The 27,331-nt window shown below is 38.4% G+C and overlaps 5 protein-coding genes across 7 annotated transcripts; 3 read left to right on the forward strand and 2 right to left on the reverse strand.

Moving 5' to 3' along the window:
* Positions 1-1,225: 1,225 nt before the first annotated feature.
* Positions 1,226-2,484, reverse strand: LOC125956475 (ribulose-phosphate 3-epimerase). Of its 2 annotated transcripts, XM_049688388.1 has the most exons (3): positions 2,393-2,484; positions 1,903-2,045; positions 1,226-1,836 (listed from the first exon to the last, which is right to left on the reverse strand). In XM_049688388.1, exons 2-3 carry the CDS (start codon positions 1,972-1,974, stop codon positions 1,348-1,350), a joined length of 561 nt encoding a protein of 186 aa, XP_049544345.1. In that variant the 5' UTR covers positions 1,975-2,045; positions 2,393-2,484; the 3' UTR covers positions 1,226-1,347. The 2 variants fall into 2 exon arrangements, with proteins under 2 accessions (XP_049544345.1, XP_049544344.1); XM_049688387.1 differs by lacking the exon at positions 2,393-2,484 and having other exon boundaries at positions 1,903-2,217.
* On the forward strand, positions 2,400-3,270 carry LOC125956476 (LDLR chaperone boca). Its single transcript, XM_049688389.1, has 2 exons — positions 2,400-2,665; positions 2,738-3,270. Exons 1-2 carry the CDS (start codon positions 2,408-2,410, stop codon positions 3,125-3,127), a joined length of 648 nt encoding a protein of 215 aa, XP_049544346.1. The 5' UTR covers positions 2,400-2,407; the 3' UTR covers positions 3,128-3,270.
* A 319-nt stretch (positions 3,271-3,589) lies between these two features.
* LOC125956469 (intermembrane lipid transfer protein Vps13) lies at positions 3,590-21,037 on the forward strand. Of its 2 annotated transcripts, none has more exons than XM_049688370.1 (21): positions 3,590-3,737; positions 3,907-4,070; positions 4,247-5,497; positions 5,568-5,826; positions 5,896-6,147; positions 6,212-6,984; positions 7,049-7,419; positions 7,490-7,811; positions 8,441-8,556; positions 8,635-9,399; positions 9,648-9,768; positions 9,898-10,077; positions 10,147-12,278; positions 12,343-12,675; positions 12,753-12,880; positions 12,957-13,044; positions 17,695-19,236; positions 19,306-19,838; positions 19,945-20,367; positions 20,440-20,578; positions 20,647-21,037. In XM_049688370.1, the coding sequence occupies exons 2-21, from the start codon at positions 3,971-3,973 to the stop codon at positions 20,860-20,862; spliced, it is 10,044 nt and encodes a 3,347-aa protein (XP_049544327.1). In that variant the 5' UTR covers positions 3,590-3,737; positions 3,907-3,970; the 3' UTR covers positions 20,863-21,037. The 2 variants fall into 2 exon arrangements, with proteins under 2 accessions (XP_049544327.1, XP_049544328.1); XM_049688371.1 differs by having other exon boundaries at positions 3,607-3,792.
* Positions 21,038-21,810: 773 nt separating this feature from the next.
* Positions 21,811-23,408, reverse strand: LOC125956470 (angiopoietin-1-like). Its single transcript, XM_049688373.1, has 2 exons — positions 22,491-23,408; positions 21,811-22,429 (listed from the first exon to the last, which is right to left on the reverse strand). The coding sequence occupies exons 1-2, from the start codon at positions 23,096-23,098 to the stop codon at positions 21,811-21,813; spliced, it is 1,227 nt and encodes a 408-aa protein (XP_049544330.1). The 5' UTR covers positions 23,099-23,408.
* Positions 23,409-24,463: 1,055 nt separating this feature from the next.
* Positions 24,464-25,895, forward strand: LOC125957746 (angiopoietin-related protein 1-like). Its single transcript, XM_049690636.1, has 3 exons — positions 24,464-24,850; positions 24,914-25,549; positions 25,633-25,895. Exons 1-3 carry the CDS (start codon positions 24,474-24,476, stop codon positions 25,865-25,867), a joined length of 1,248 nt encoding a protein of 415 aa, XP_049546593.1. The 5' UTR covers positions 24,464-24,473; the 3' UTR covers positions 25,868-25,895.
* The last annotated feature ends 1,436 nt before the right edge of the window (positions 25,896-27,331 follow it).

The following is a 27,331-nucleotide window of genomic DNA, read 5'->3' on the forward strand; positions in this document are numbered from 1 at the left end:
GTTTATAGAAAGAAGTAGTGTCTTTGATGAACAATTTTATTTCATATTTCCCTTGTTTTCCATATTCTAAATACGTTTATTTAACAATAATGGTATTGTTTGTTTGGCGTCACGTTGTCGGGGTAATAATTAAAACTACAGCTTCTTGATGACAGAAATTGTAGCAATTATCATCGGAGATTCTTTGCTTGCGATTAATGCTGATTTATGTAAGAAGATTTGTTTTACATTATTTTCGTGATTGAAGGTTTTTTTATTGCCTTAAAAAACCGAATACGCTGAGTATTACTTAATGTAACCGGGTGACTAGTGTTAATTAATAACACAAATGCAACGCATTTATGCAAGGAGTGTATCTACAATTTAAAACATTCCCTTCATAACATTTGAAGGTAATGTTAAGAAGCAAACCATGACTGCAAACTAAATATTACTGCCGCTCAAAATCATTGCAAATCGTAAATATTGCCTAACATCAACAAATTTCATACAACCGTTTTCAGGTAAATTCCTCAACAAATTGTCAAAATTTAACCATTTATTTCCCTTATAAATTGGACTTCTGGAAAAAAAGAAAACATGTGAAATTGAAGTACTATTCAGAAGTGATGGAGAAAGGCGGATATTGCTGCTCGGCAGTTAAAATGAGTAGCCAATCGCTGTTACAAGATCGATAGGAAAATATTCCAAGAGAAACAATTAAACCCACTGGAAAGGTAATAATTTTAAATCAGTGGAGTCCTTGCCCATCCGCTGGATTGTCACTGTTTAGCGTTATAGTTTTGGGAACGAAATTTTGTGAAAAGAAATCACGTTATGTTTCAAAAATGAACTTGTAACTAAATACTGAAATTCTACCATTGAATATACCACTCAGCACTGAATGAATGATGGTTTAAAAGCTGGTCGACGAAAGATCATGATAAACCAATAGACTATAATAAATTGGGAATCGCGAGAATTGTATTGAAACACAGCTGACGAACAGCTTGCTCGAGTACATATTGCAATATATGGAAAGATGCGAAGGATTGTTGCCATGGATATGCCAATAAGTGTAGCAAAGCAAACGATACAGTTGGTGAGACATGTTGGAGCTAGAAGCAGTAAATAAAATAATTGTAAAACTAATGATGATATAAGTGTGTAAACCAATGGCTGGAATTTATAAGAAACTGAATACATAATAAAAATCATAGAAAAATAGTGCTTTCGGAATAGTTTCATGAACTCATACAATTCTCATTAATAGGTCTCCAATCTTCAGCAGTTTTATTGCAAATATACCAAGCAAATCTCACTTTTCGCATGGAAATGTGTTGCTGTGTGCATAGCTAATTGTTTTCGCTACTCTTTCCCGAGATTACGCAGCAGCGAGTTTCTCAATTCTCGAATAACCGCCGCTTGATCGTTGGCACGTATGATTGCTGTACCAGAAACAATCATGTTTGCTCCAGCTTTAGCGCAAGAATCGATAGTCGTGGGACTAACGCCACCATCAACCTCTATATTTAATAATGGATAGTTGTTTCGTAGAGACTGCACCTTTTCCAACATATCAGCCATGAACATTTGTCCGCCGAATCCAGGTTCTACGGTCATTATCAATATCATATCTACATCTGCTATATAGTTCTGGATCGTTTCAACAGCAGTTCCCGGTTTGATCGCCAGCCCAACTCTCATGCCAGCTTCCCTTACTTTCCGGCAGACATCCGGCACCATGTGCACCACAGGCTCTACGTGGAACGTATATTGTTGTACTCCTGCATCTGCCATCGCTTCGACCCATTGTTGCGGGCGTTCGACCATCATATGGGTTTCAAAAAAGGCATCCTGTACAGAGATGATAAGAATGAAAAGAGATGAACCAAAATTCGCCGTGGATGTAATGAAACATACCTTGATCTTGTTCCGCAAGCACTTCACTACTGGGTGACCAAAGGTAAGATTAGGGACAAATGTCCCGTCCATAATATCCAAATGTAAATAGTCGGCGCCGTTGTCTAGCAGCTTTTGGGATTCTTCATGTAACTGCGAAAGATCTGCATTTAAAATCGATGGGCCAATTAGCGCACGAAGAGACATATTGCGTTCTAGTTTTAGGATCGTTTTCAAAGCTGAAAAATGGAGTTGAAGATCGCTAACTTTATCACTTTAACAACGTTTTGATTATCACTCTTATCAAGGTCAAGGTCCTTGCGATCAAAACAGGATACTCAAGAGAAGTATTGGTATCGTTCGACTGAAAAATCTGTTGCTTCATTAAATATTGTGTCTCATGATCGTCATGAAATATTGATCGTCTCATGATTCCCGATTGGCGCTTTATCCGTGCCAACTGTTTATTTTTAATCAATGAAACCCCATATTCTCGCGATACAATACAAACCTAGATTCTAAAACCATGGAACCTCTAGGGGGTTCGCACGCGTTTGACGTTGACAGCGGAAGCACGTTCCGGTTCTCCGGTTTCCCGGAAAAGTTATTAAAAGTTCAAAAAGTGAAAATGAAAAACATATTTGTATTATTAGCGGTTTGCACGTTTGCGTGCAGCATTTCGTTGGCAAAAAAGTTCAAAGAAGAAGATAAACCAGGCTGGGCCAAGAAGGATATTCGGGACTTCAATGATGCAGATATGGAACGATTGCTGGAGCAGTGGGAGGTTAGTAATACGGCGAACTAATTTTTATACTATCACGTCTTCAGCTCTGCATCGTGTCTTTTCTGTTATCAGGAGGATGACGATCCATTGGAACCTGATGAATTACCCGAACATTTAAGACCTCCTCCATCGATTGACATGTCGAACGTAGATCCTGCTAATCCGGAGAACATTTTGAAATTGTCGAAAAAAGGTCGTACCCTAATGTCCTTTGTTTCCGTGAACGGCAACCCTACAAAGCAGGAAACCGAGGATATAACAAAGCTATGGCAAACGAGTTTGTGGAACAACCATATACAGGCCGAACGATACTTGATTGATGATAACCGAGCAATATTTATGTTCAAAGACGGAGCGCAAGCTTGGGAAGCGAAAGATTTTTTGGTAGACCAGGAAAGATGTCTTGTCGTTTCTATTGAAAATAAGGAGTATCATGGAAAGCACAATAGAGATGAGCTATAAGTGCTCCAAACTATAGAAAATGGACTGCGATGTGTTTTCAATGGTTTCAGAAAAGCTAATGATTTCATTAAATAAATTGAATATTAGCTACTGCTAAAATAACAACTTATCACTTATTCGTCTTCAGTATAACTTTTTTCCATGAATCAATCAAGTTCCACAGCAGCCATCTTGAGGCACAAAAAACCAAAAAATGCTTTTAATGTAAAAATAAAAAATTTCCAACGTTCTCTGCTGTGTAATGGGAGACCGTAGAACCAGAAGAACGCGGCAGATGATTGAGTATAAAGTCGGCCGCATCTGTCGCAACTGCCGCATCAGCAGGCGGTCTGAAGGGTCTCATTGGATCACGTGTTTCACAAGCCAAAAAGGAGTCCGCAACTGCCGCAATTAACGCGTGCAGTGTGCGGAAGCTCAATCTACTCTGGCTGTCATCCTCTTGTGATTACTTCACGCGGTATATTCAAGCCACTCGAAAGAAGCTCTTTTTATTTCGTATATATAAAAAGTATCTGGCAATATTTTTCCGTGAATTACACGATTTTCAAAGTACGGCGTAGTTGGAGTGTTTCATTAACGTCTTTCCATTAATTGTGCATCGAAAGATCAGGTAAGGAACACACGCCTTTTAAGCACTTATAGAACCACATTATTTGATCGCTGCGGTAATGATGTCACCTTTGAAGCTAATCTAGAGTGCTGATAACGAATCCTTGTTCGAGTCATGTCCATAACCATTTTCATCTAAAAGGCCATATCGTCCGTATATTGCGTTGCAGGGTTTGAATCGTAGCGGATTTGGCTAGCTAGTGACGATCCAGCTTTATCGAATCAAAGGATACAATGGTGTTTGAAAGCATTGTCGCAGATGTGCTGAATCGTTTTGTAGGAGAATATGTAGAGAATTTGGACAAAAAACAGCTTAAGATCGGCATCTGGGGTGGTGAGTATTGCACAAATGCATTAATGTGACTCTAGTTATACAAGCGACAAATGGAATGGAATGATCACATCAATTTCTGTTTTGGCTATACTGTAGGCTGTAGTTTTCGTGATAACTAATCAAGATAAGCAGTTTCAAGGGTTTCGACACCTTATCATTTTTTATTCTTGTTTCAGGTGATGTTGTACTCAACAACCTCATACTCAAGCAAAGCGCCCTTAAAGAACTTGATTTGCCAGTCACGACATTGTACGGGCATCTGGGAAAGCTCATTCTAAAGATTCCTTGGAAAAATCTTTATAGTGCTCCAGTGGAGGCGATTATAGAAAAATTATACGTTTTGGCTGTTCCTAACACGGACATTCGATTCAATGAGGAAAAAGAGCAACGGAATAGTTTTGAAGAAAAAAAATCAGAGCTTTTAAGAATAGAATTGGCTAGGAAAAATGAAAAGGAACAGGATAAAGAGAACCAAGTACCGGACAGGTCGTTTGCGGAAAAGTTAACAGCACAAATCGTAAATAATGTACAGATAAAAATTTCCGACATACATATTCGATATGAAGACGCCACGACTATAGGTCAACCTTTCGCATTCGGTGTTACGCTTAGTGATCTTACCGTTCACACCACTGACGAAAACTGGATCCAGACACTTGTGACGGACTCTGTTACCAAGGTATATAAAATGGCTCAAATGGAAATGCTAGCGGTGTACTTGAACTGTAACACGCAGCTGTTCCAGCATTATGACATATCTAATTATGAGACATTATTTGAAGAATCAATTGCTTCAAAGTCACGTTTCAAACCGCCCGAACATCAGTACATCTTTGGTCCGATAAGTTCTAGTGCGTTTTTGGAAATGACGCCAAACCCAGAATTAACCGAAATTCCTTTTTCATCGCCGAAAATCAAACTCAAACTCTGTATGGAAACCCTTGCCATAGGAATAACTCAAATTCAATTCCAAAAAACGATGCAACTCGTAGAAGCTTTCGGTCGAATGATGCGGGCATTGCCTTACAGAAAGTATCGCCCATATGGCATTGGATATAAAGGTAATTTTACCGAATGGTGGCACTTTGCTTACACTTGCATACTAGAAACAGTTGTACGTAGAAAAAGAACCAATTGGTCGTGGAACCACATGTTGCAGCATAGACAAACTTTGAGAAAATACGAAGAAGCTTATCGCCAACAGCTAACTGCCAAGAAGGTAACCGCAGACATGCTAAGCCGTTGTGAGGAGTTTGAAAAGATTTTAGATCTACACAACATCGTGGTGGTGCGGCAGAAAGTAACATTAGAAGTCGAGAAAGAGGGTATGCGACAACGAGCGGAAGAGCAAAAATCGACAGGTTGGTTTAGTTCATGGTGGGGTGGGGCCTCCAAAAAACAAGAAACATCGGCTGGCGTCGATATCAGTAAGTGTAGAAATTTATTTGAACGATTATTAAACATTAACTTCCTTTGCATATTACTATGTACCAACAGAAAAACAGTTTGAAGCCGCTATGACCGCAACAGAGAAAGCTAAACTTTTTCAAGCGATCGGGTACCAGGAAAATGATATTCCAACAGAACTTCCAGAGCATTACATATCCCAGATCCTTCAGTTTGAACTTAGGTCATTAGAAGTCTCGATTAAATCGAATGTGTTGCAAGAGAATAAATCTGTTCATCGGATTATGCTTCTACAATTGAAAAATGTTGCTTTCAACGTCGAACAGCGTCCTTCTGCAGCTGCAATCAAGTAAGCTTATCTCTAAACCTCATTATCATCAGAAATGAACAATTCTGCTTTCGTTACCTTTACTAACAGAGCAACGCTCGGAATGCAAGAGCTTACTATTTCTGGTCTTAAGCAATCGGATCACTTGCCCATAATGGTGAAATCGCAGCTAAATGGTTCACAATCATTGCTTGATGTTTCTTTCGAAACAAATCCTATAGATAAACAATGCGACCAGCGTGTTGTGGTTAAGTCAAGACCCTTACAAATTGTTTACGATGCGGAAACAATCATTCAATTAGCAAATGTATTTCAAACTCCCCGAACGGCAACAATTTCACAGTAGGTGGAATATAAGCTAGACATATTTCGGCAATATTAACATTACCATATATTTTTATTACAGACTGACAGATGCGGCAGCAGAAAAGTTGGTCAATATTAAAGAACGGTCTGCAACTGGTTTGCAGTATGCAATAGCAAAACATCCACGTTTGGAACTAAACGTTGAAATTATGCCAAGCTACATAATTGTGCCTCATGGAGGTTTTTTTTCGGCAGAAACATCTGTGTTCGTTCTAAGTCTTGGAAAGCTGATTATAAAGACGGAACCGCGCCCACTTAGTCGTAGGGATGTACATACAATGCACAGCGAAGGTATAGGCCAAGATGAAATATTATCTGAAATTATACGCCAGAGCTACGACAAATTTATTCTTGAAGTACGAGACGTGCAAGCAATAGTATCTTCTTTTGATGAAGATTGGTTTGAGTCGTTAAGTATGAACATCGTAACCGAGATGCATGTTTTGGAACCAACATCCTTTTGCATTTCGGCACATTTATGCGTTATTGATGATGATCCACGCTTACCAAAATGTAAGATATTTGGTATTCTTCCATCACTCAATATTAGCGTTACCGAACAGCGCGTCTTGGAAGCATTATCCATCTTTACTAGTATTCCGTTACCAGAAAATAGTGAACAAATCCAACCTGCACCGATAACCAAAGATTCAAATATGTTCAGTTCCAGTTTGTCGTTGTTGAAATATTTAGATGAAAAACAATCTAAATTGCCGAAGATTCAACGTTCCTTCGAATCGTCTACAACGTCCGATGTAGTCGATGGTGTAGTAGTACAGTTTATTGATTTGGAAGTTAAATTCGAATTACATGGTACGCAAACAACTATATCAACACCTATTGGCATCTATATTAAAAGTATTATTAACGTTTCCAGAGTTTTCTCTAACTATTTGTAAGTCTGGTGGAGGCGGAACTGGAACTAGTTCATCGGATGTATTTGCGACACCAACTGAAGAGTTTTCGCAGTCTCCAATCGAACATCAAGAACCAAAACCAGTTGCCTTGAATCTCCAGTATGTTGGATCAACTCGCTCAAATCCGCAAAAAATTATGGCTTTCAAAGTCAGACATTTAGAAATGGTAATGGTACAACGTACATACGATCTTAAGGTGAATGTAAAACTTGGAGCAATAAGCCTGGATCAATTCCGATCGAACAATGGACCTGAGGTTATTTTGAACGTTATTCAAACGCCAACGTATGATTCGTGTGATGATTATTTATTCACCGTGAATTACACCAATGTAAGTAAAGTTGGTCTCGACATTTCTTAATTTGCAATTTGTTAATTGGTCATATTCTTTTTTGGAACAGTGTAAAAGAATCAGCCCTGAATTTATAATCAAGTATGAATCCGTTGAACAGAATATTGAAATCGGATTTTCTACTCTACTGCTGTTACTTCATGAAGAGGGGCTGAACGAATTGATTCATTTCGCAAACGAATTTCAGTTGCGTATGGAGAGTTTGACTAAAAAATCAAATAATGACAATACCAATAAACAGCAAAAGGATCGTATTGCAACAACTCACGGAGAAGATAGTGCTGCCACGGTTCTCATAAATGCTGCTAGAGAGAGGCTACCAACAATTTCAGAAGATAGTACAGTAGGTGCTTCTAACACCTATAGTAAAGGTTTGTGTTATTTTTTTCGTATGAAACAGATCTAAGCGAAATAAGTGATAATCCGCATCAATTCAGCATATTTTTCTTTCTAAGGTTTTACACATCGTAAATGACTTAGTTCAGCCAGTCAAAAACATCGCAAATTAAAATTTACTATTAAACCTAACCAAGCCTTTATTATGTTGCTGGCATGTTTTATTGATGTTGCTGGCATGTTCACTCCTATATCGTTTGTGTTACGTTTTAAACTAAAGTTCAGTTCTTTTTTTACTAGTACGTGTTAAAATGTTGAATTATTTGGAATATTGTTAGGTCTTTATGTAATCGTATAAGAGTGTGTTAACTTACGTTTCTTCTTTTCCCTTTTATGTTTTTATGATTCCAACGGCGTCCGGGTTCCTGTATAATGTAAACTGAATTGAACCACCGATATAAACATCCGTCATACGTGGTAATTTTGGATGTTGAAATCAATTCCTTGGCATTCCATATAAATCCTCAATCATAATTTTGCTATACGTGTTGTATATCTTTGTTTCAAAAAATGATGTACACTAATATGTGGGAATCTCACGCAAACTTCGATAATCGCATGGTTTAAATTTTGATATTGCGATGCAAATGCTTAATAATACTAGCGGTATCTCGAAAACGCCTGTCAATTGTAGATAGCATCAAAGTCAGAGTGGTGTCAAGATTGTTGGATGTCACTGTGGAACTACAAAATGATAAACGTTCTTTGGCGGTGTTAAAAGTAAGTTGAACGTCATCAGAATACCCCAATAATTTTAATGTTGTTAGCTGCAATAATTTATTCTATTTACTTTTCCAGTTCAAAAATCTTACCAATAGTATCATTATGAAGACATCGTACACTGAAATTCAACTAAGACTGGAAAACATTGTCCTTACTGATACCAATCCTGAAACGATACACAATAACATACTTTCCATAATAGGCGATGATGCTTTATGTGTGCAAGTGGTAATATTTAATCTTGACGCTACGTCCGATTATAACTCGGATAATATGAAAATTGAAATCGCCATGGGTTGCGCAAGAATAGTATTTCTTAATTGGTTTGTCACATCTGTATTAGCATTCCTGGATAACTTTCAGTTAGCTCAACAACGTATCAAAGACGCAAGTGCAGCAGCTGCTGAAGCCGCTAGAAACAATGTTGTGGAGGCTTATACCCAAGCTACTCGCATGAAGTTAAATATTAAAGTAAAAGCACCTATCATCATCATACCCGTAGATTCAAAAAGCTTAAATGCGATAGCAATGGATTTCGGTCATCTGAGTATTAGTAATAATTTCCGTGACATTGAACTGGATAATCATCATGACGTTGCGGTAATCGATGAAATGAAGATAGAATTAAAAGATATGAAACTGGCCAAGGTGGATGTGTGTTGTACAAAGCAAACAAATGCTTCATTCCCGGGAAAAGTGGTTAGTTATGACTTCATTCCTGAGCAAATTTCTGTATTAAGCCCAACGAGTTTTACATTGATTATGAAACGAAATTTGTCTTCTGGTTGGTATCGTGCACTTCCAGACTTGGATATTTCCGGACGATTGAATACAATAGAGGTAAGTATTTATGAAAAACCACATTCAAATAAATAATATATATATATATATATATAATATATATATATATATATATATATATATATATATATATATATATATATATATATATATATATATATATATATATATATATATATATATATATATATATATATATATATATATATGTGTGTGTGTGTGTGTGTGTATGTATTCGGTTCGGTCATATTTGGTTTAGCTTTATTGAGGTTTTATATCTGTTTTAGCTTAATTTTGTGGCTACCGATTACTCCGTAATGATGCAGATTATATCAAAGAATATGACAGAAGGGAAAGATGAATTTGAAAAAAAAAACAGCATGGAAAAGTATCCGACAAGCTTTCAAGGTAAACAAAGGCATAAAAATGGTCATTGGTATTACACATCATTCTCATATACATGATTTTACATTAATATGTCATTGTGTGTTAATGTATCTCATTGCACCTTTTGGCTTTTGTTTTGCAATTTTCAAGCTAAACCAAATTGGTCATCTGTAGCCAAAAAAGCCACCACCAAACCATTTGGTGTAGATATCACTCAGCTCATAACACCAGATAATAAAACTACCGGAAAGCCCTTGGAACCTGGTAAAATTGAAACAACTCTAAAATTTAACTTTCAAATTGAAAGTATAACTATAAAACTTTTCACTGGTGAGTGTTAGAAAAGCTAAATTGTGAAAATTGATATAATCATTTTTTTATGTTCGTTTGTTAATACAGCACCCGGACAAGGTTTAGCCGTTTTCGAAATCTATTATTTATCACTATATGGAAGAAAGCTCACAGATGATAGCTTGAATACAACAATTATACTGTGTGATATAAGACTCGATGATATTCGACCAAACCGAGAAAATATGCTGACAAGGTTAATGGAACGGAGAACTAACGAAACATCGGAAAATACTGAGAATCAAAAACAGATTGATATGGCTGCTTATTCGTCGATGGGCTCGCATCGTTCAATGATAAACATTACTCTTATCATGAAAAAGAATGATGTGTTTGCAGATATTCTTGTTTCAAGCTTCACTTTGATTCTATCAGCGGAATTTTTGCTTAAAATTCAGCAATTTCTTCAACCAGATGAGTTAAATAACCGAAAACCGATTAATGACACCGATCAAATAGAACGTTGCAGACGTCCTAGTACATCAGCACAAACGTATAATGCTATGCAGAATACTGGACAATTTACTGTGAAAGTGAAAATCGAACAACCTGATATAATACTGGTGGAAAAGATGGACGATATCAACTGTTACGCGCTGATACTTAATAATGAAATTTTCCTAAATGTGCGTCTCATCGGAGAACGACAAATTTTGCAAGGCGAACTTAAAGATTTATGTCTGTATTATGCAGAATTTAATCCCGAACGACGAAACTCAACAAAGCACTATGTCGTACGTCCATGCTCCATAAGTATAAATGGATCTACTCCGGAAGGCCTCGGACTACATCTTAGCATTAACTCTACAGACATTGAACTTTCTGTTTCACCAGCTATAATTGAATTGATGAACAATGCATTGCAAACGCTAGTCAGTAAAGATCAGGTTCATTCAAACGAAATCGGTTACACATACGATTGGGAGTCGATATGGCTTGTCAAAGAATACAATCCTGACGAATTCTGGTTTATTCAGCCAGAGTTGGCACAAGATGCATTAAGCCTAGAATCAGTTGGTATCATGGATACGAAAGCAGAAAAATGTTTAATTGACATACCTTCGATTGCATTAATCGTGGAAACTGGCATAGGTACCAATACAATCCCAATGCTTTATATTGAAACTAGTTTGCAAGGATCTATTGCGAATTGGAGCTCAGAAATGAAAATCGACAGCTCTTTAAGATTAAGCATGTCGTACTATAATCAAGCACTTGCTTTGTGGGAATACGTTATTGAGCCAAATCTCATAGAAAATTCTAACGGTGTAAGTCAATACGATGCGTGGGAATTAACATTCACTATGGAAGTGGAGTGTCATGAGGATCGTACACGTGAACAAACTACAAAAATGAAAATTGCGTCAAAAGACAATCTCGAAATGACAGTAACAAAAACTTGTCTCGAAGTAGTACAAAATCTCGGTAAGGCTTTCTCAGAAGCTATCAAACGGGACGGAATTATCAAACCAGATATCGAAGCTCCTTACGTGTTACGGAATGATACTGGAGAGATTGTGAAAGTGAATTTCATTTCATGTGATTTCCATATGCATCGTTCGCATTTCTCTTCACTTCATTCTGATGATCTAATTCAATTTAACCAATCCGTAAAAGAAGAACACTTAATAGACAATTGCATAGTAATGCCGGGCGGACAGTTAAGTTTGCAGCCAAAACAATATTATAGTGAACGCAAAATCTTAACGGTATTGGATGACAAAGATACAAGCAAACGAATGTTTGTTAAAGTAAGCATTGGTGGTACAGACAAAGAATTAACGTTACCAGTTTATAAATCTGACAAACGATATTTCCCTTTGTTTCGAACGTCCGGACAAGAACCATGGGGAATAATATCTGAGGTTAAAATCGAACATGGTTGTACGATATTAGTATTACGCAGTATTGTACAAATTTACAACCATTTCACGGTACCCATCGATGTATACCAGTTTATCAGCAATGAAAAATATCATCTCGGAGAAGTTCGTGCAGGTGGATTCCTAAATGTTCCCCTGCAATACCTGTACATCGATGCGAAAGAATTGCACTTTTCAATGAAAGGATATCATTCTTCAGCACAAGGGTTAAGTTGGAGAGAGTCACCGAACAACTTAAATCTCATAAAAACTTTGCAATGTGATCCCATCAATACGTTTGAACCGTTTTATATTAATGTAAGGATGTTATGTAAAATATGGATAATTCAAGAACATATCTGACGCATAATTTTCGTTGTAGGCGGTAAGAAAACGGGTTGACGTTTTTTATGAAATCACTTCTAACCATACAATGATGAGCGCGTGCTACGAAATTCATTTGCGTCCTCCATTCTTGCTGAGGAATGCTTTGCCCATCAATTTAACTGTATCGGTCGCCGGCTGCACAGTTCGTCGCCAGCATGAATCTGGAATAGTTGACAGTATAGATAATTTTTCACTGTCTCCTTCCGTATCTGGGGAAGATTTCTTAGATTATGGAGAAAAAATATTACGTCCTGGAGAATTACTACACTTGCCTACCGTTAAAACATCTGTACGCTCTATAAATGAAGCGTCATATATCGTGGCCAGGGTAAATATAAGGAGTCGATACATTTAAAAAATCTTAAGGATCTATTGCTGATCAATTCTTTTTTATAATTGTTTTAGCTTATTGACTACTTGGATAAAGATTGGTCAAGTACCGCAGAAATTCCCGCCCAACCCCCCGAGTTCGGAGTTTGGACATTTAATGCATATGATTCAGAAGAAATCATGTCTATACAATTAGGCGTGAAGTAAGTACATAATATATTTATTTAAAGACTGAACTCGAGAAAAATATTAATATGGACTGTTCAATTCAAAATATAGGTACGAACACCATTCTGACGGGTTGACTTTGACTATTTACTGCCCATTTTGGATGCTTAATAAAACAGGATTAATGCTAAGCTATCGGGTGAGTTGATAACTGCTATTTTTATTATAATCTTTTCTCCGACTTCATATACTAAAATATATTGCCATTGGTTTTATGCTAATATATTAATAATCGTTTCGATGAGGAGTCACTACGACCGCAATGTGTTAAGTTTGGCTCATAATAATAGAGAGAAATTAATGCTACACTCCGTCCAGTTACTATAAGACCACCATCAGTTTGTTCCAGAAAATCTTCATGGATTACAATTTCAAATCGAGACTTTTTATTACTATTCTCTACTCTAAAAATAAGTTATTAAACAGTAATAGGGATGGATAAAATCCCAGGTTGAATTTTGGCGGCAAATTAACAAAAAATGAAGTGTCCAGTTAGTATAAGACCACCTTGATTTATTTTTTTTCTCAGCGAAAAGAAGTAACCAAATCATCTAAATCCCCAAAATAACTATTCGTTATCAAATCTTAATGGTTTCAAATGTGTAAAACGGGATTTGGCATGCTCTTTATAAACTTTGATTAATTTTAGAAGCAAAGACTCTTATATGTCTCTCAAAACCGCTAAAATCATCGCTTAAAGCTAACGAACCGAAGAATACTGCTTTCCCCCAGCATCCCATTTACTAATTCGAATTCAGAAGATGTTTTGCAACGGATTTTATGCTATACTGCGAGCAGATATGGCCAACAAATCAATTTTCTAATCTTTATTCGAAACCGCAATCTTCTTTCTTATGTTAATAAAAGCATTATTTCACTAATATGTTAACTTTTCCACACCGTTTTTGATCAAAAACGATAGCAGAGATTCTCCTTCAAACGTACATGTGCTTTGTTAAATGGAAAAAATACAATCTTGAGCCTCCCGGCTGTATAAAGTTTCACCCAAACTATGCAGGAATTCCCATTAAACCAACAGGTGCTGAAAGAGGCTCTGAACTTCCAAAATCACGACATTAATCTATGAATCCAGTAGAAACATGTTGATTCAACGTCTATTCACCGTTGTAAACAACCAGGAATGGTTAAATGAACGAAAAAACCATTATTTTGCGTCTATTGTTTTATTGGGAATTCCTGCATAGTTTGGGTGAAACTTTATACAGCCGGGAGGCTCAAGATTGTATTTTTTCAATTTAACAAAGCACATGTACGTTTGAAGGAGAATCTCTGCTATCGTTTTTGATCAAAAACGGTGTGGAAAAGTTAACATATTAGTGAAATAATGCTTTTATTAACATGAGAAAGAAGATTACGGCTTCGAATAAAGATCAGAAAATTGATTTGTTGGCCATATCTGCTCGCAGTATAGCATAAAATCCGTTGGAAAACATCTTCTGAGTTCGAATTAGTAAATGGGGTGCTGGGGGAAAGCAGTATTCTTCATTTCGTGAGCTTTAAGCGATGATTTTAGCGGTTTGGAGTAAACATATGAGAGTCATTGCTTCTAAAATAACCAAAATTTATAAACAGCATGCCAAATCCCGTTTTACACATTTGAAACCATTAAGATTTGATAACGAATAGTTATTTTCGGGATTTAGATGATTTGGTTACTTCTTTTCGCTGAGAAAAAAAATAAATCAAGGTGGTCTTATACTAACTGGACACTTCATTTTTTGTTAATTTGCCGCCAAAATTCAACCTGGGATTTTATCCATCTCTATTACTGTTTAATAACTTATTTTTAGAGTAGAGAATAGTAATAAAAAGTCTCGATTTGAAATTGTGATCCATGAAGATTTTCTGGAACAAACTGATGGTGGTCTTATAGTAACTGGACGGACTGTATATGAAAAATATGTATAATTATAATTCTTCATCGTACATCCATCTGCTGATACCGCTTACTACACATCCTTCAAAAATGATTTGAAAAAGTGATATATGTGGGATATTTTTAGATTTTATGTTCTCGCATATTTTAGATGTATTGCATATTTTTCTTTTTCACATAAGAGTATGAAATTTCGTTTAAAATCGATTATTATTATTATGCTCTACTGTAGCGGTATTTCAGCAAATATGATTTCTGTTGTATGTTGGACTCCAACAAATATACTCCCAGTAATTATCTCTCTTTCTTATTGCAATCATATCCGATTTTTGAAACTTTACGACTATCACAAACAATCGACCAAATATTACTCGATATCTACTTTGCACCGGAAACAGAAATCGAGCACAACGGAGAAAAGAGAACTAGCTGGTAAAATAGTGCATAAGGTATTCTTCTACAGTTGTTTTCGTTGCGTTCATGCAATCTTTTAATGAAAATGTGTTTAAGAATAGACTAATTATTCATTTGATTGCGAATATAATTTCCCATTTTGCTTTTGCATGCTGAAAATTGTTCTGTGCATAAATGAGAGGTAATGTGTTCCGTGACATTTCCTGCTGAGTAATATTATTTTATTTATAAAAGAAGACAATTACCCTAGTTTCCAATAACGGAGCCCCTTCGAAAATTACGTATGAAAACTTGGCAATATTTTTATACAATTTCTGAATCTACAATTCGACTAATTAGATGCGTGAGCCCATAAATGCACCACGATCATGAAGTACAAATCTATAAGATTATTCTTCGACCATCTTTGAAAGTGTTCATAAAAATAATATTTCGCAAACTGTTAAACCACGGCACAAATTTATCATAAATACTATCGCAGTGCGTTCAGTGCTGCTTTTGATTGGCACAGATGTAGTAGATTGTATCATTCACCTTAAAATTGGCTTTATCGCTAAACATGTCCAGAACAGATCGCAATGAAAATAAGATTAGGATTCGGATAATTTTGCCATATGATTCTAGATTATCTAAAATATGAGCATCAAGACAGAAGGAGGGGAACGTCAATAAATGATGATTATGGGATTATTTTTAATGAAATTCGATCTACAGAAGAATCTTTTCTTGGAGCGACATCGATTGGGTGAGACTAGAACATGAGCAAACAAAACCAGAACATGATCTTCTTATAAGAAGATATTGAATAAATTTTAAATCTATTCGTTCGGACTTGATGAAAATAGCTAAATTACATAATGGTTGGGTGGTATCATTGGGTGGTATGACGTTATTTCAATTTTATTAAACTAAGAGCAAACTTGATTACTCCCTATGCGGGACTATCATCAGGCATGGCCTCACTATCCCATACCCCAGCAACCCCTTTATGAATCTCGGTACATAGAGCTATACCTCCATGCTTCACCAGCTACAGTTCCGACCTCGGATTAGTCTGGTTCGCTATTCTTCAGTCGACAGAAAACATTTCGTGTTTCTTCCAAGCTGCTCTTGTGGTGTTTCTGCCACCGACGCAGTTTCATGTCTACCTATCGAACCTCTGGTGTTCCAAGGAGTTGGAGGAGTGTAAATGAAAATTATTAAAAATAGTTGCTTAAGGGGGGACTTCGGTATTTTATTTTAGTCCTTCACATTTACTTTTTACAATCTTTTATGAGTACTTATCCTTTCAAGAATATTGTGTAAAATTTTGGGGTCAATCGAAGCAAAATTGTCAAGGATATTGATTTTTGAACATCCGTCTTTCATACAAGGCTCAATGCTTCTTGAAACTTAGAATCGCGTTTCCCAAAACCTACGTTTTCAAAGTAGGTGCTCATCGAAAGATGAAAACAACTGGACCCATCGATTTGAAATTTTAAACATATAATCTGTACACTATTTGCTAGGTAGCCCCGTCGAGTTTTTATAAAAATTGTTTATACTTTTTTTTGAATATTTTTTTAAATTATTTTAAGTGTCGTTTTTTGAGGCAATATCGAAAAAAGCATTACTTTTTCAATTTCAAAAATCTGCCAAAAAGTGGGAAATTTCACAAAAACTCGACGGGGCTACCTGGATAATCTTATAATCTAACAATATATATAAGTATAATTAATATATATACTTATAATGATGAACCGGCACGTCGCTAAGATGGGCACCGCCAAAAGTACATTTTTGCAAACTTGCCTTTCTAGATTGGATGTCATGAATGTAGTTTTGAATAAATCTTCCCCAAAATAGATCTAAATATTTTTGAAAAGTTATAGTTTAAAATGACATTCACTTGAAAAAATTAAGTTGAATGGTTTCTGCACAATAAATCGTCAAAAATAAGCCTTTTTTTGACCGGAAATAACCAAAGCCCCCCATTAAGGAGGGGGTCGTAACGTCTTTTATTGAATGTTTTCATATGTTCTGCTTACATTTTTCTGAATGTCAAAATTTAAAAATAATAAAGGCGAAACAATAAAGTTAAGTCTTCCCTTAAGTAGATATATAAAAAAACTCAAAAAAAAGTATTTTATAATACACGTTTAATGTCGTAGACTTTTTTATCCCTGTTTGGGAAACGATGCAAAATAATATATTCAAGTGCTCTTATTGATTTGTCCGTCACCGTTTGCTGTCGGCCCATTTTAAACGCAGTTTATTTATAAGTCAGTTAACGAAAAAATTTATCTAAAAAATAAAAATTTTTCCTTTTCCGATATTTTCGTGCATTTCATTTTCCATCCAAATGGCAGCATAGATTGATTTGTAATTCATTCGATATTTTGATTAACATTTGTTGTAATTCTCAAATAGTATAATGTATTGTAGTGCAATTGCAAACGATTGCTGTTTTTACCATTGATTTTTCTTTACTTCCTCTAGGCAAACGATGAAAATACTAATATTCTGTATCACCCCCCACAATACGAGGGACCTATTCTGTTTTCATTCCGTGAGAAGGCATTCTTCGGAAAGAAAAAGGCTGCAATAAGGGTAGATGCAGGCGAATGGAGCGACAAATTCTCTCTCGATGTAGCTGGCTCAAGTGGAGTAGTGTTTTGTTTGGCTAACAATATGACATACGAAATTGGAGTGAACAATACTCTCACACACAATTCCCTCACAAAGCAGATAATATTTATGCCTTACTACGTGATTATCAACCGATCTGTGTTTGATATTGAGGTTCAAGAGCATCTACGCCCAGGAGATCCATTTACAAAAGTGCGCGTAAATGAATGTGTACCTCTTTGGCCAAGGATGGAGGCGAGTCGAATGCTCATAGCAAAAAGTTGCGATTGTCCTGAAATAACAGCTCCATTCAAGTACACAGAGGTGCAGTGCACACTGCTACAATTGCGCAATCGCTATGGAGGCATTAACGTGGACGTTCATGTAACTGAAGGAGCAGTATATATCACGTTTACCGGTTACTATCCTGGAGATGCACCTGCATTGCTTATGAATCATACAACAGAGCCTTTCGAATTCAAAGAAAAAGGGGATATTAATCCAAAACTAATCATGCCAAACCAAATGGTGTTACACACATGGTCCGATCCTGCAGGAGAACGTAAAATCATGTGGGAGAGTGGATCAAAAGCACAGAATATCGAGAATGATTTGCGTTGTGATGGTATCAGTGAATTCAAAACAGCTGGAAATAATGTGGTCTATTGGGTGTCGTTTCTGAATGGAACGCAGCGTGTTTTGCTTATAACAGACAATTGTAACATAGCCTATGGTGTTCATAGCGCCAGCCGTCTAGATCAAGTAACACAAGAAGTAAAAGTGGAAATACACGGCCTGGGACTGTCGCTTGTTAACAATATGAAATGTGTAGACCTAATGTACATTGGTGTGGCAAGCTCTGGCGTAATCTGGGAAGAACAGAAAAGATCCGGTCGCTTTAAACAGATGAAAATACAAGAAACAATTGATATAGAAAATCTGTATCAACAGTTCATGCGCGACCAGGAAGTGGGAACATCGGCAAGCAAAAAGTATATGCTTAGTGGCGATTCTCGCCAAGAAGTAGATTTCTTTGGTATGGTCATCCACAAATCAACAATAAGATCGTTGAAACGTACCTTCTATCCAGGACTTTGGGTAAAAATAAAGTCATCAATCCATCAACAACAGTTTCACGCAAAATTGAATCGAATCCAGATCGATAATCAACTGACGGACCACATCTTCCCAGTTGTTCTTGCACCGGTTCCTCCACCAAAGAGTGTAGCTGCAACAACGGAGTTCAAACCATTCGTAGAAATGAGTGTAGTACAGCGAATCATCCCTCATTCGAATGTAAAACAATTTAAATATCTGCGCATATTGATGCAAGAATTTCACGTTAAAGTTGATTTGCCATTTGTAAACGAAATATTTGACATGATCAGCGCTGAACAATCTGAAAATGAATCGGTAAGACTAGTTAAACTCTTTTTTACTAGTTAGTTATTAATATTATAATTCTCGATGCCGTTTTTACAGAAACAACTTTTTGCCGAAGATTTAAAGTTGCAAACACAGCCTTTGAATGCACATGTTGCAATCCAGTCACAACAGGAAGTGAAAAACTTCTATGACAATCTGCATCTCGGACCACTAAAAATACATGTTAGCTTCTCCATGGCTGGTTCCGAATCGAAAGCTTTGCCTGGCATCCTATCGACTATTCTTCAGGGCGTTGGTGTCACGCTCACTGACATAAACGATGTTGTTTTTCGACTAGCATTCTTTGAGCGTGAATTCAAATTCCTTACACAGCATCAGTTAATCAGCGAGTGTGTTGCACATTACAGTGGCCAGGCATTAAAACAGCTATACGTACTCGTTCTTGGTCTAGACGTGATAGGCAATCCATATGGACTGGTGGTGGGATTTACGAAAGGAGTGGAAGATTTATTCTACGAGCCGTTTCAGGGAGCCATTCAGGGTCCGGGAGAGTTTGCCGAGGGTTTGGTGCTTGGCGTGAGATCATTATTCGGTCACACAGTTGGCGGTGCCGCAGGAGCAGTATCGAAGTAAGCATCTCAAACTTGTTTGTCAAAACAACTAAGAAACCCTCAATAGGGACACTAGTCCTCAATAGGGTCTTTAAACTAATGTTTTTGTTTCTGTCCTTTAAAGAATCACCGGTGCTATGGGTAAAGGATTAGCAGCTCTGACGTTTGATGACGATTACCAGAGAAAACGCCGCGATGCGCTGAATAAAAAGCCATCATCGCTTCAGGAAGGGATTGCGCGAAGTGGGAAAGGATTGGTAATGGGTGTATTTGATGGTGTAACGGGTGTTTTTACGAAACCTATCAGCGGGGCCAAGGAAGAAGGAGTTGAAGGATTCCTCAAAGGACTGGGAAAAGGTGCGGTAGGACTCGTGGCACGTCCAATTGCAGGTGTAACCGATTTTGCCAGCGGAAGTTTTGATGCAGTGAAACGTGCCACTGAGTTGTCCGATGAAACAATAAGGCTTCGTCCTCCACGATTTCTGCATAAGGATGGAATTGTTCGACCATATAACCGTAAGGAAGCGGAAGGTTACAAGTTTTTGAGGTAAGCTAATACATATAACTTTTTGTTAATATGGTTTGATATGTTTACAAATTTTCTTCTATTTTGATGAAGGGAAATTGATAAAGGGAAGTTTTGGGAGACGGATACATACGCATACTATGAAGTGATAATTGACAATAAAGATGTGATCGTCTTGACAGACAACCGAATTATCTATGCCAGTAAAAGCGAAATGTTTGGTGGTTGGCAGGTTGGTCTAATAGTCTAAGATAAGATTACATTTTCTAATTGCCATGCGCCTTTCATAATTTGTTACAGTCGGGATGGTCTCACAAATGGATCGAAGTGTTGGGCATATCAATGCTCCCAGATGGAATCGAACTCTTGCTGCGTAATCGGGATAATAAGTCGGCACTCAAGAAGATGTTCAGCCCCTCCGGAGTCAACAAAAAAATTCTTTTTATTTCTGCATCGTCGAAGCGTGCGCGTTTGGCAGAAGAAATAACGCGGTTTATTGTGAAATTGAATGTCTGAAAAAGCTTGTTAGCATTGTCAAAATTTGGTGAAATGAACCTTAAATGTTATTTACTGTTTCTTGATTTGTTTTTGTTTGTGCCTTGGATTGGAAGTTTTTATAAAAAAAAATTTAATCAACTTTATTTAGTTACAACTTTTTAAAGCATCAATACAAACCAACTTTTAAATTGTATTTTTATTGTTTTTTTGCTTCTCCTTTAAACACTGCGTATAGGTATTATTCATCAATCAATCTCCGTGGTGATAAATGTATAGCTGATATCCGATCTACGCAGGCCCTCCTCTGCTTGGTTAATCCATTTTATTCGCCTCGTACCGACAGGGTCCCTGATGAACACTTGCTCAGTGAATAAGAATTATTTTCATAACGCGTTCCAACCATCGGATTCTTCCGCACTTGTCACTTAGCCAGCTCATGGTTCCTTTATTCCTGCTCGTATACGCGGCCCAAGGCGAGACTGAAGAACGTTCGCGGCTTTCGAAAACCCCGAGTACATTGGGATCCTCCAGATGTTGATACCGATTTGGGTCTACCAGTCAGTTAAACCCACTCAATCTCTGGTGATCGCGGGATCTTCTGAACAGATCTGCTCAGACAGAAATAATTCTTCGTGTTCTGGACAATCTTTTGCATTTTATTATACAGTAACTCAATTTTTTATGTTCAAATGCTAACATTTATTTGTTTTATTGAACAATTATGGTTGCATATTATTGTCAATTATGGCTAATGTTTTTTTATAATATTCAGTATCCACTTCCTTGCCTAAGGCGGATCATCATTCGCGTCTTCTTCAAGCTGTAATTGTGTCCACGGAATGTCTTCCAGTAGATTCCTGTTTTTTCGAGAGTGACTCCACTGAGGTAAAGGCCGTTCAAATTGCTAAAGGGCGTGAATGAAATACATATAGATTTTCGTATGAACGGTACGCCAGCTATAAGTGCTTACCTGTCCCCGCATGATTTATACCACCAAGCACCATGCATGATGGCGGCGCAATTCTGATCGAACTTGTCGTTATCGTAGTCGTAGGTGGAAAAACGCATTCCTTCAGCATCAAACGAGTTTCCAGCAGAACCCACGTATCCCTTTAGTTGTACTATTTTGTACTGATCGTTCTCATCGGCGATAGCAAACTGATCGTACTTGGCATACACATTGGTCTTGTTGAAATCTTCCATCAGAATCAAGAGCTCGTAAGATCCAGCGTTAGTCAACTGGTATATACGCTCTAGACCCAGCCAGTACTCGCCGCCTTCATTGTTTCCAAAACCGTACTTGTACTCCCTCCATGGACGGTAGAAGTCGACGCCACCGTCGAAACGGTTTTGGATGACCATCCAACGACCACCATAATCCAGCATGCAGATCACTTTTACTGGTTTGAAAAAGTTTGCCTTCACCCAGTAGCTACCGGTCTTTTTGATGTTAGGGTCATCACAAGAAGCGTAGATTTTGTCATCACCCTTCTTATCTTTCCGTTCGTAGCTGCACTTAAGACCGAACAGCGCCTCAGTCAAATAGGTCTTATCCGGGATATTCTGTTGGAATTGAGTCAATTCGCTAAAATCGCACAAACAGATAATTAGGAGTTGGAGTAAAAACGGTAAGAAAAGAGACGTACCTGACATCGGACTCTATTATTGTCAAATTCTGGCGTACAATACTCAGCTGGTTGTCGACAGCGTTAGCCACGAGTTGAGTTTGCGATGATACAAATGCTACCTTTTCCGTTTCCTTATGGATGTGTGCAACGTCGCCCTGGATACTATCGGCCTTAATCTCGAGGTCAAGTAGAGATTTAATAATCTTTTCGTCAAGATCGTCGATCTGCGTGATAATATCCTGACAATTGCACTTCGGCGGAGGCTTCGGCTTTGGGAAGTCATAGTCTGAATCGTGGTTGGATGGGGGTGGGCGAGTTTGATATCCTCCATAACTACCACCATACCCACCATCGTAACCTCCATAGCCTCCACCGCCGTACCCTATATTTTGAGGGGCGAAGTTTGCGGGCCGGTAGTTATGCTCGTCCGATTCTGAACTGTGCTGTCCACCATGAACCACATTGTAGTAATTGTACCGGCGCAGATCATCATCATCGGCAGGCTTATCGTCGCTGGCCTTGATTTCTTCGACAACCTCCTGTGGTACTTTATCCTCGTCGATCGTGGCAAAGTGAGCCGTTGTTAACACCAGAGATAACGTTAGACCTAAAACGAAACGTCTCATCGTGCCGTGGTTAAACTATCCTTGTGCACTCTGTAGGAAGACTAGAGACGACTGATATCTTTAGTCTGCTTCCAGCCCAATTTATAGCAAATCTCCTAGCATTCTCAACATTTGATAGAACCGTTATTTGAAAGAAAAAAAAAAGAAAAAAAAACTGAATCGTGAGTGATTCAAAGGTATCCGTGGCACTAAAGCGCAGACCAACGATAATTTATTAAGATGGCATAGCAGAATGGTAGAGAGAAAAAAAAGTTGGAACCCAAAACACAAGTCTATTGTATCAATTTCTCTTGGCACATCTGATCCCGTTGCAAAACTAGTATCGATCGAGCTTGTTCATTAGCGTCCTGCTAGAGTAAGCTGAAGTAACGCAGAAAGAAATAAGAAAATTGGCCCATTTCTTCTAAATTTATGCAAATTTCTCCAGAAGATGTGAAATTTTGGATCCAGAACTGGTTCTGCGCATAGGCAATATATATGGCTAGTCAGTGCCTGCGAACTTCAGCAAATAAAAATGTATGATATAGCCGAAGATATCCGGCTTTTAGTAAAGTTACAAATAATCTTTTTTAAGAAACTTTCCTATGATCGTTTATAACAAATTAACAAATTTGTTTTTATTTAATAATTTTAGTTTAATCCAAGATATCTGTTTCACTGGTAGAATTGTAAATGTCTACAAAATGAAAATGATACTATTGCACATAAGAGAATGAAATTTTTATAATACCGATATACCAAGTAATGTTATTTACATTTGATGGCACATTCATCTTTATACATGAGTGAGATCCTCCTTATATGTTATACAAATGAGTTTTTTACAATTACATTTCTACCTACTAGCCATTGTTTGAAAACAAAACTTATTAGCATCCAAGGATCTGTTGTTTCTGTATTAAAGTCGTGATTTATGCAAGTAATCAATACAATGCCGTACGTAATAAACTTGAGAATTTCATTTTAATAAGCTTTGAGATCCTCGCTACAGCATCCATCAGGACCTCATCATTATTTTTAAAACTAATGCATTGATATTAATGCAGTTTATAATTAAATTTATTTCATAAAAAACAACTCAAAATAGCAAAATAAAACAGTAGCAAAACAGATCAAAAGGTGGTTTGAGTATTCTTAGACGATAGAATATAACAGAAGCAACGAAAAGATGAAATTCGATCCTCGAATATTCCCATTTTAAGGCCTTCAATATTTGGTACCTATTTGTCTTCTTGATATCATACGAGTTTCCTATTCTAACGGTATTTTTGCCGCCCCGCTCCCTGGTCATCTAAACGCCGAACGATTGGAGACGGTATATATAGCCAGCGGTAGCTCAATCCACATCAGTTGTAGTCGAGCAGGCGTTTGCAAGATGAAGTGTCTCGTGCTTGTTTTTGCTGTGGGCTACATGGCCAGCCTTGCCGTAGCCAATACCGCTTCTGCAAAATATGGGGTTAGGCCGAATCCACCGCAACCGCAACCTCCTAACGATGGAACGACCAACGATATCGATAAATGCGGGTGTCACGAGATTGTGCACAAACTGAAGAGAGTCGAATCTAATCTGCTAAAGCTAATTCTAAATCTTCGTAATAAGTATGGATCTGTCTATAGCGAGCTGCTCGATATGAAGAAGAACGTTAAGAGCGTTTCTTGGTACGTTGGACAATCTGCAGCTACTGGGGATTCTATCAATGATCAGCTTGTGGGAGCTTCATTGACTCTCGCTCAAATTATGCAGTCTATCAGGTATGTACTAAGAACGATAGCTTTTCTGTTCGCCTGTTTCTAAATATATACGTTTCGTTACAGAGATCTAACGATCAATCAGCAAAGTCTGGTCACCAAGACCTTCCTTACCGAGTCCTTGTTGGATCTGGAGGGCAGTCCAGGTGGTAGTATTACTACCCCAGGCCCCGAGGCCGATATCGTGTACACGTCTTGCGACGATGAGCGAATCACCGAAACTGGGACCTACATTGTACAGGATTCCTTTGATAAGCCCACAAAAGTAATCTGTGTACTGGATTTCTTACCTGGAGCATACACGGTTATTCAGAACCGCCAAAGCACCGAGAATCTTGTCGACTTTTACAAATCCTATCAAGAGTACAAGAATGGTTTTGGCAATTTCGACGGAGGAGACTATTGGTTGGGTTTGGATAACATTCATAAGATAACTAGCTCAGGCGACTATGAGTTGATAGTACTACTAGAGGACTTCGAGAAAAACATCACCTATGCCAAATACGCCAACTTCAGCATCGGTTCTGGAACCGACTTATATCCGATTACACTGATAAGTGGATACGACGGTCAAGCTGGAGATTCCTTGGGTGGTGCACAAGGTGTCCTATTCAGTACATTCGACAACGATCTTGACAATAGCGATATCAACTGTGCTGCTTCTAACCGTGGTGGTTGGTGGTACACTGATTGTGGTATGAGGTGAGCGCACGGAAATTTCATAGACTGAATCTCGTACTATGTGGTTAACCAAATAATCATACGCCTTGCATCTCTTCCTGCAGTAACCTGAATGGACTCTATCTGAAGGGATTATCTGGTGGTACTACCGGTATGTTTTGGGAAACATTCCGTGGCGCAAACTACAGTTTGAAGAGAAGCCGAATGATGGTTAGGCGTAAGATAGCTAATATACCCATTACGGTTGAAACTACTACTGTTGATGGTGTTACTACTGCTACTGCTGAAGCTACTACTGCTGCACCAACAGAAATGCCCGGAACTACGATGCAACCTTAAGAAAACCATTCGGGTCCGCATAAACAATTTGAAGCAATAAATAAAATACTATTCAAATATGAATCAATTCAGTTTTTTTTTTCGTTTAACGAACTAGATGGAATTCAAATGTATGAACCTAAGAAAGGCTCTCAAAAACAGTGTGGGACTCACACCCTCTAAACCGCTAGCTTGGTTTCCCTTTACCACCCTGCTGCTGTGTGCCTTTCTCGAGATTACTCGCAGCGAGGGTTTCGAGGGGCTGTCCACCGCGAAAACACAGGTTTGAAACGACTATATTTTTGGGAGTGACGTTGTTCAAACCACCTTACGTACTTCCAAAAACGTTCCTCCTAAATACAAGACGGACCGTGCCTAAGCCCCTAGAGAGTTGTACCAAGGCACAGGCTTTTCCCCAGCCACAGTGGGTCTCAAGGTCGGCGCAGGTCGCCAAATAGCCCAGGTGGATGTCCGGGGAACCTCCGTTTGTTTTCCCTTTTGCCTCCGCACTTGCTGCTGGTCACCGCCATCGACCTGAGAGCGCTGGAATTCCCGCCATTCCACGCGTAGTCTCTCCATTATGCGGCCAACGCAGTTGCTAGCGGTATCGGGAGCCTCTTTGCTCTCACACATCCTGAAATCTTCAAACCTAGGGCAGACGAACAAGACTCCGGGGACTCAACAACGCCCACGCAGGTTGAGCAGTCCGGTGACGACGCACGCTGTATACGGTGGAGATACTTGCTGAAGTACCCATGTCCCGATAGGAACTAGACACGACAGGGGTTGATCTCACCTCACCTGCGAGACAGCCATCTTTCGAGATTTGGAATAAGCCGATACCTCCATCGGCCGTACTCTCGCTGCCAGTGATTCAGCGACCTGCGTCCTGTATCTTCGCCACCGTTCTGTAGCGGAAATGACGTACCGTGACCGTTGGCAGCTACCGGCTCTTGCACTCGACCGTCGTGTACTGGGTGACGGCCTTCACCTATGCCGCTTCTCTTAAAACTTGCTGGACATCTGCCTGTTTCATCTGCCGTTGACGGTACGCCCGACCGTTGCTACGAGCTTTCCGAATTCCAGCAGCTTTGGTTCGTCCCAGAGGGACGCGTAGATCTCATCGTACTTGTCCTCCTCCTTCACCTTGACGATGAGCGCATCTGGCTTCGTTCTTGGCTTTGTTTGCCCACTGACCGCGAGACAATATGTCTCTTCGGCACGGTTGCCGCCTTAGCCTTGCGGGACTTGTCCACCGTGAAGCCATCTTCTTCTGCTGGGTTTGCGTTATCCGCACTATCCTCCTTCTTATTATGCCTTCCGCCGTTGCTACGGTTCCTGTTACCATCTTCGCGAAGGATCGACTGCTCACCTCCACTTGCACAGCCGCATCCTTTTTTTTAAAACGTTAATTTAGTTTAGATTATTTTACCAAAAAAACGGCGAGTTTAAATTTAAGTTACTTCTGGGGTGCGCCCACATGAG

This window comes from Anopheles darlingi, chromosome 3, assembly GCF_943734745.1.
Source record: "Anopheles darlingi chromosome 3, idAnoDarlMG_H_01, whole genome shotgun sequence".
In the NCBI taxonomy this organism is placed as follows: Eukaryota; Metazoa; Arthropoda; class Insecta; order Diptera; family Culicidae; genus Anopheles; species Anopheles darlingi.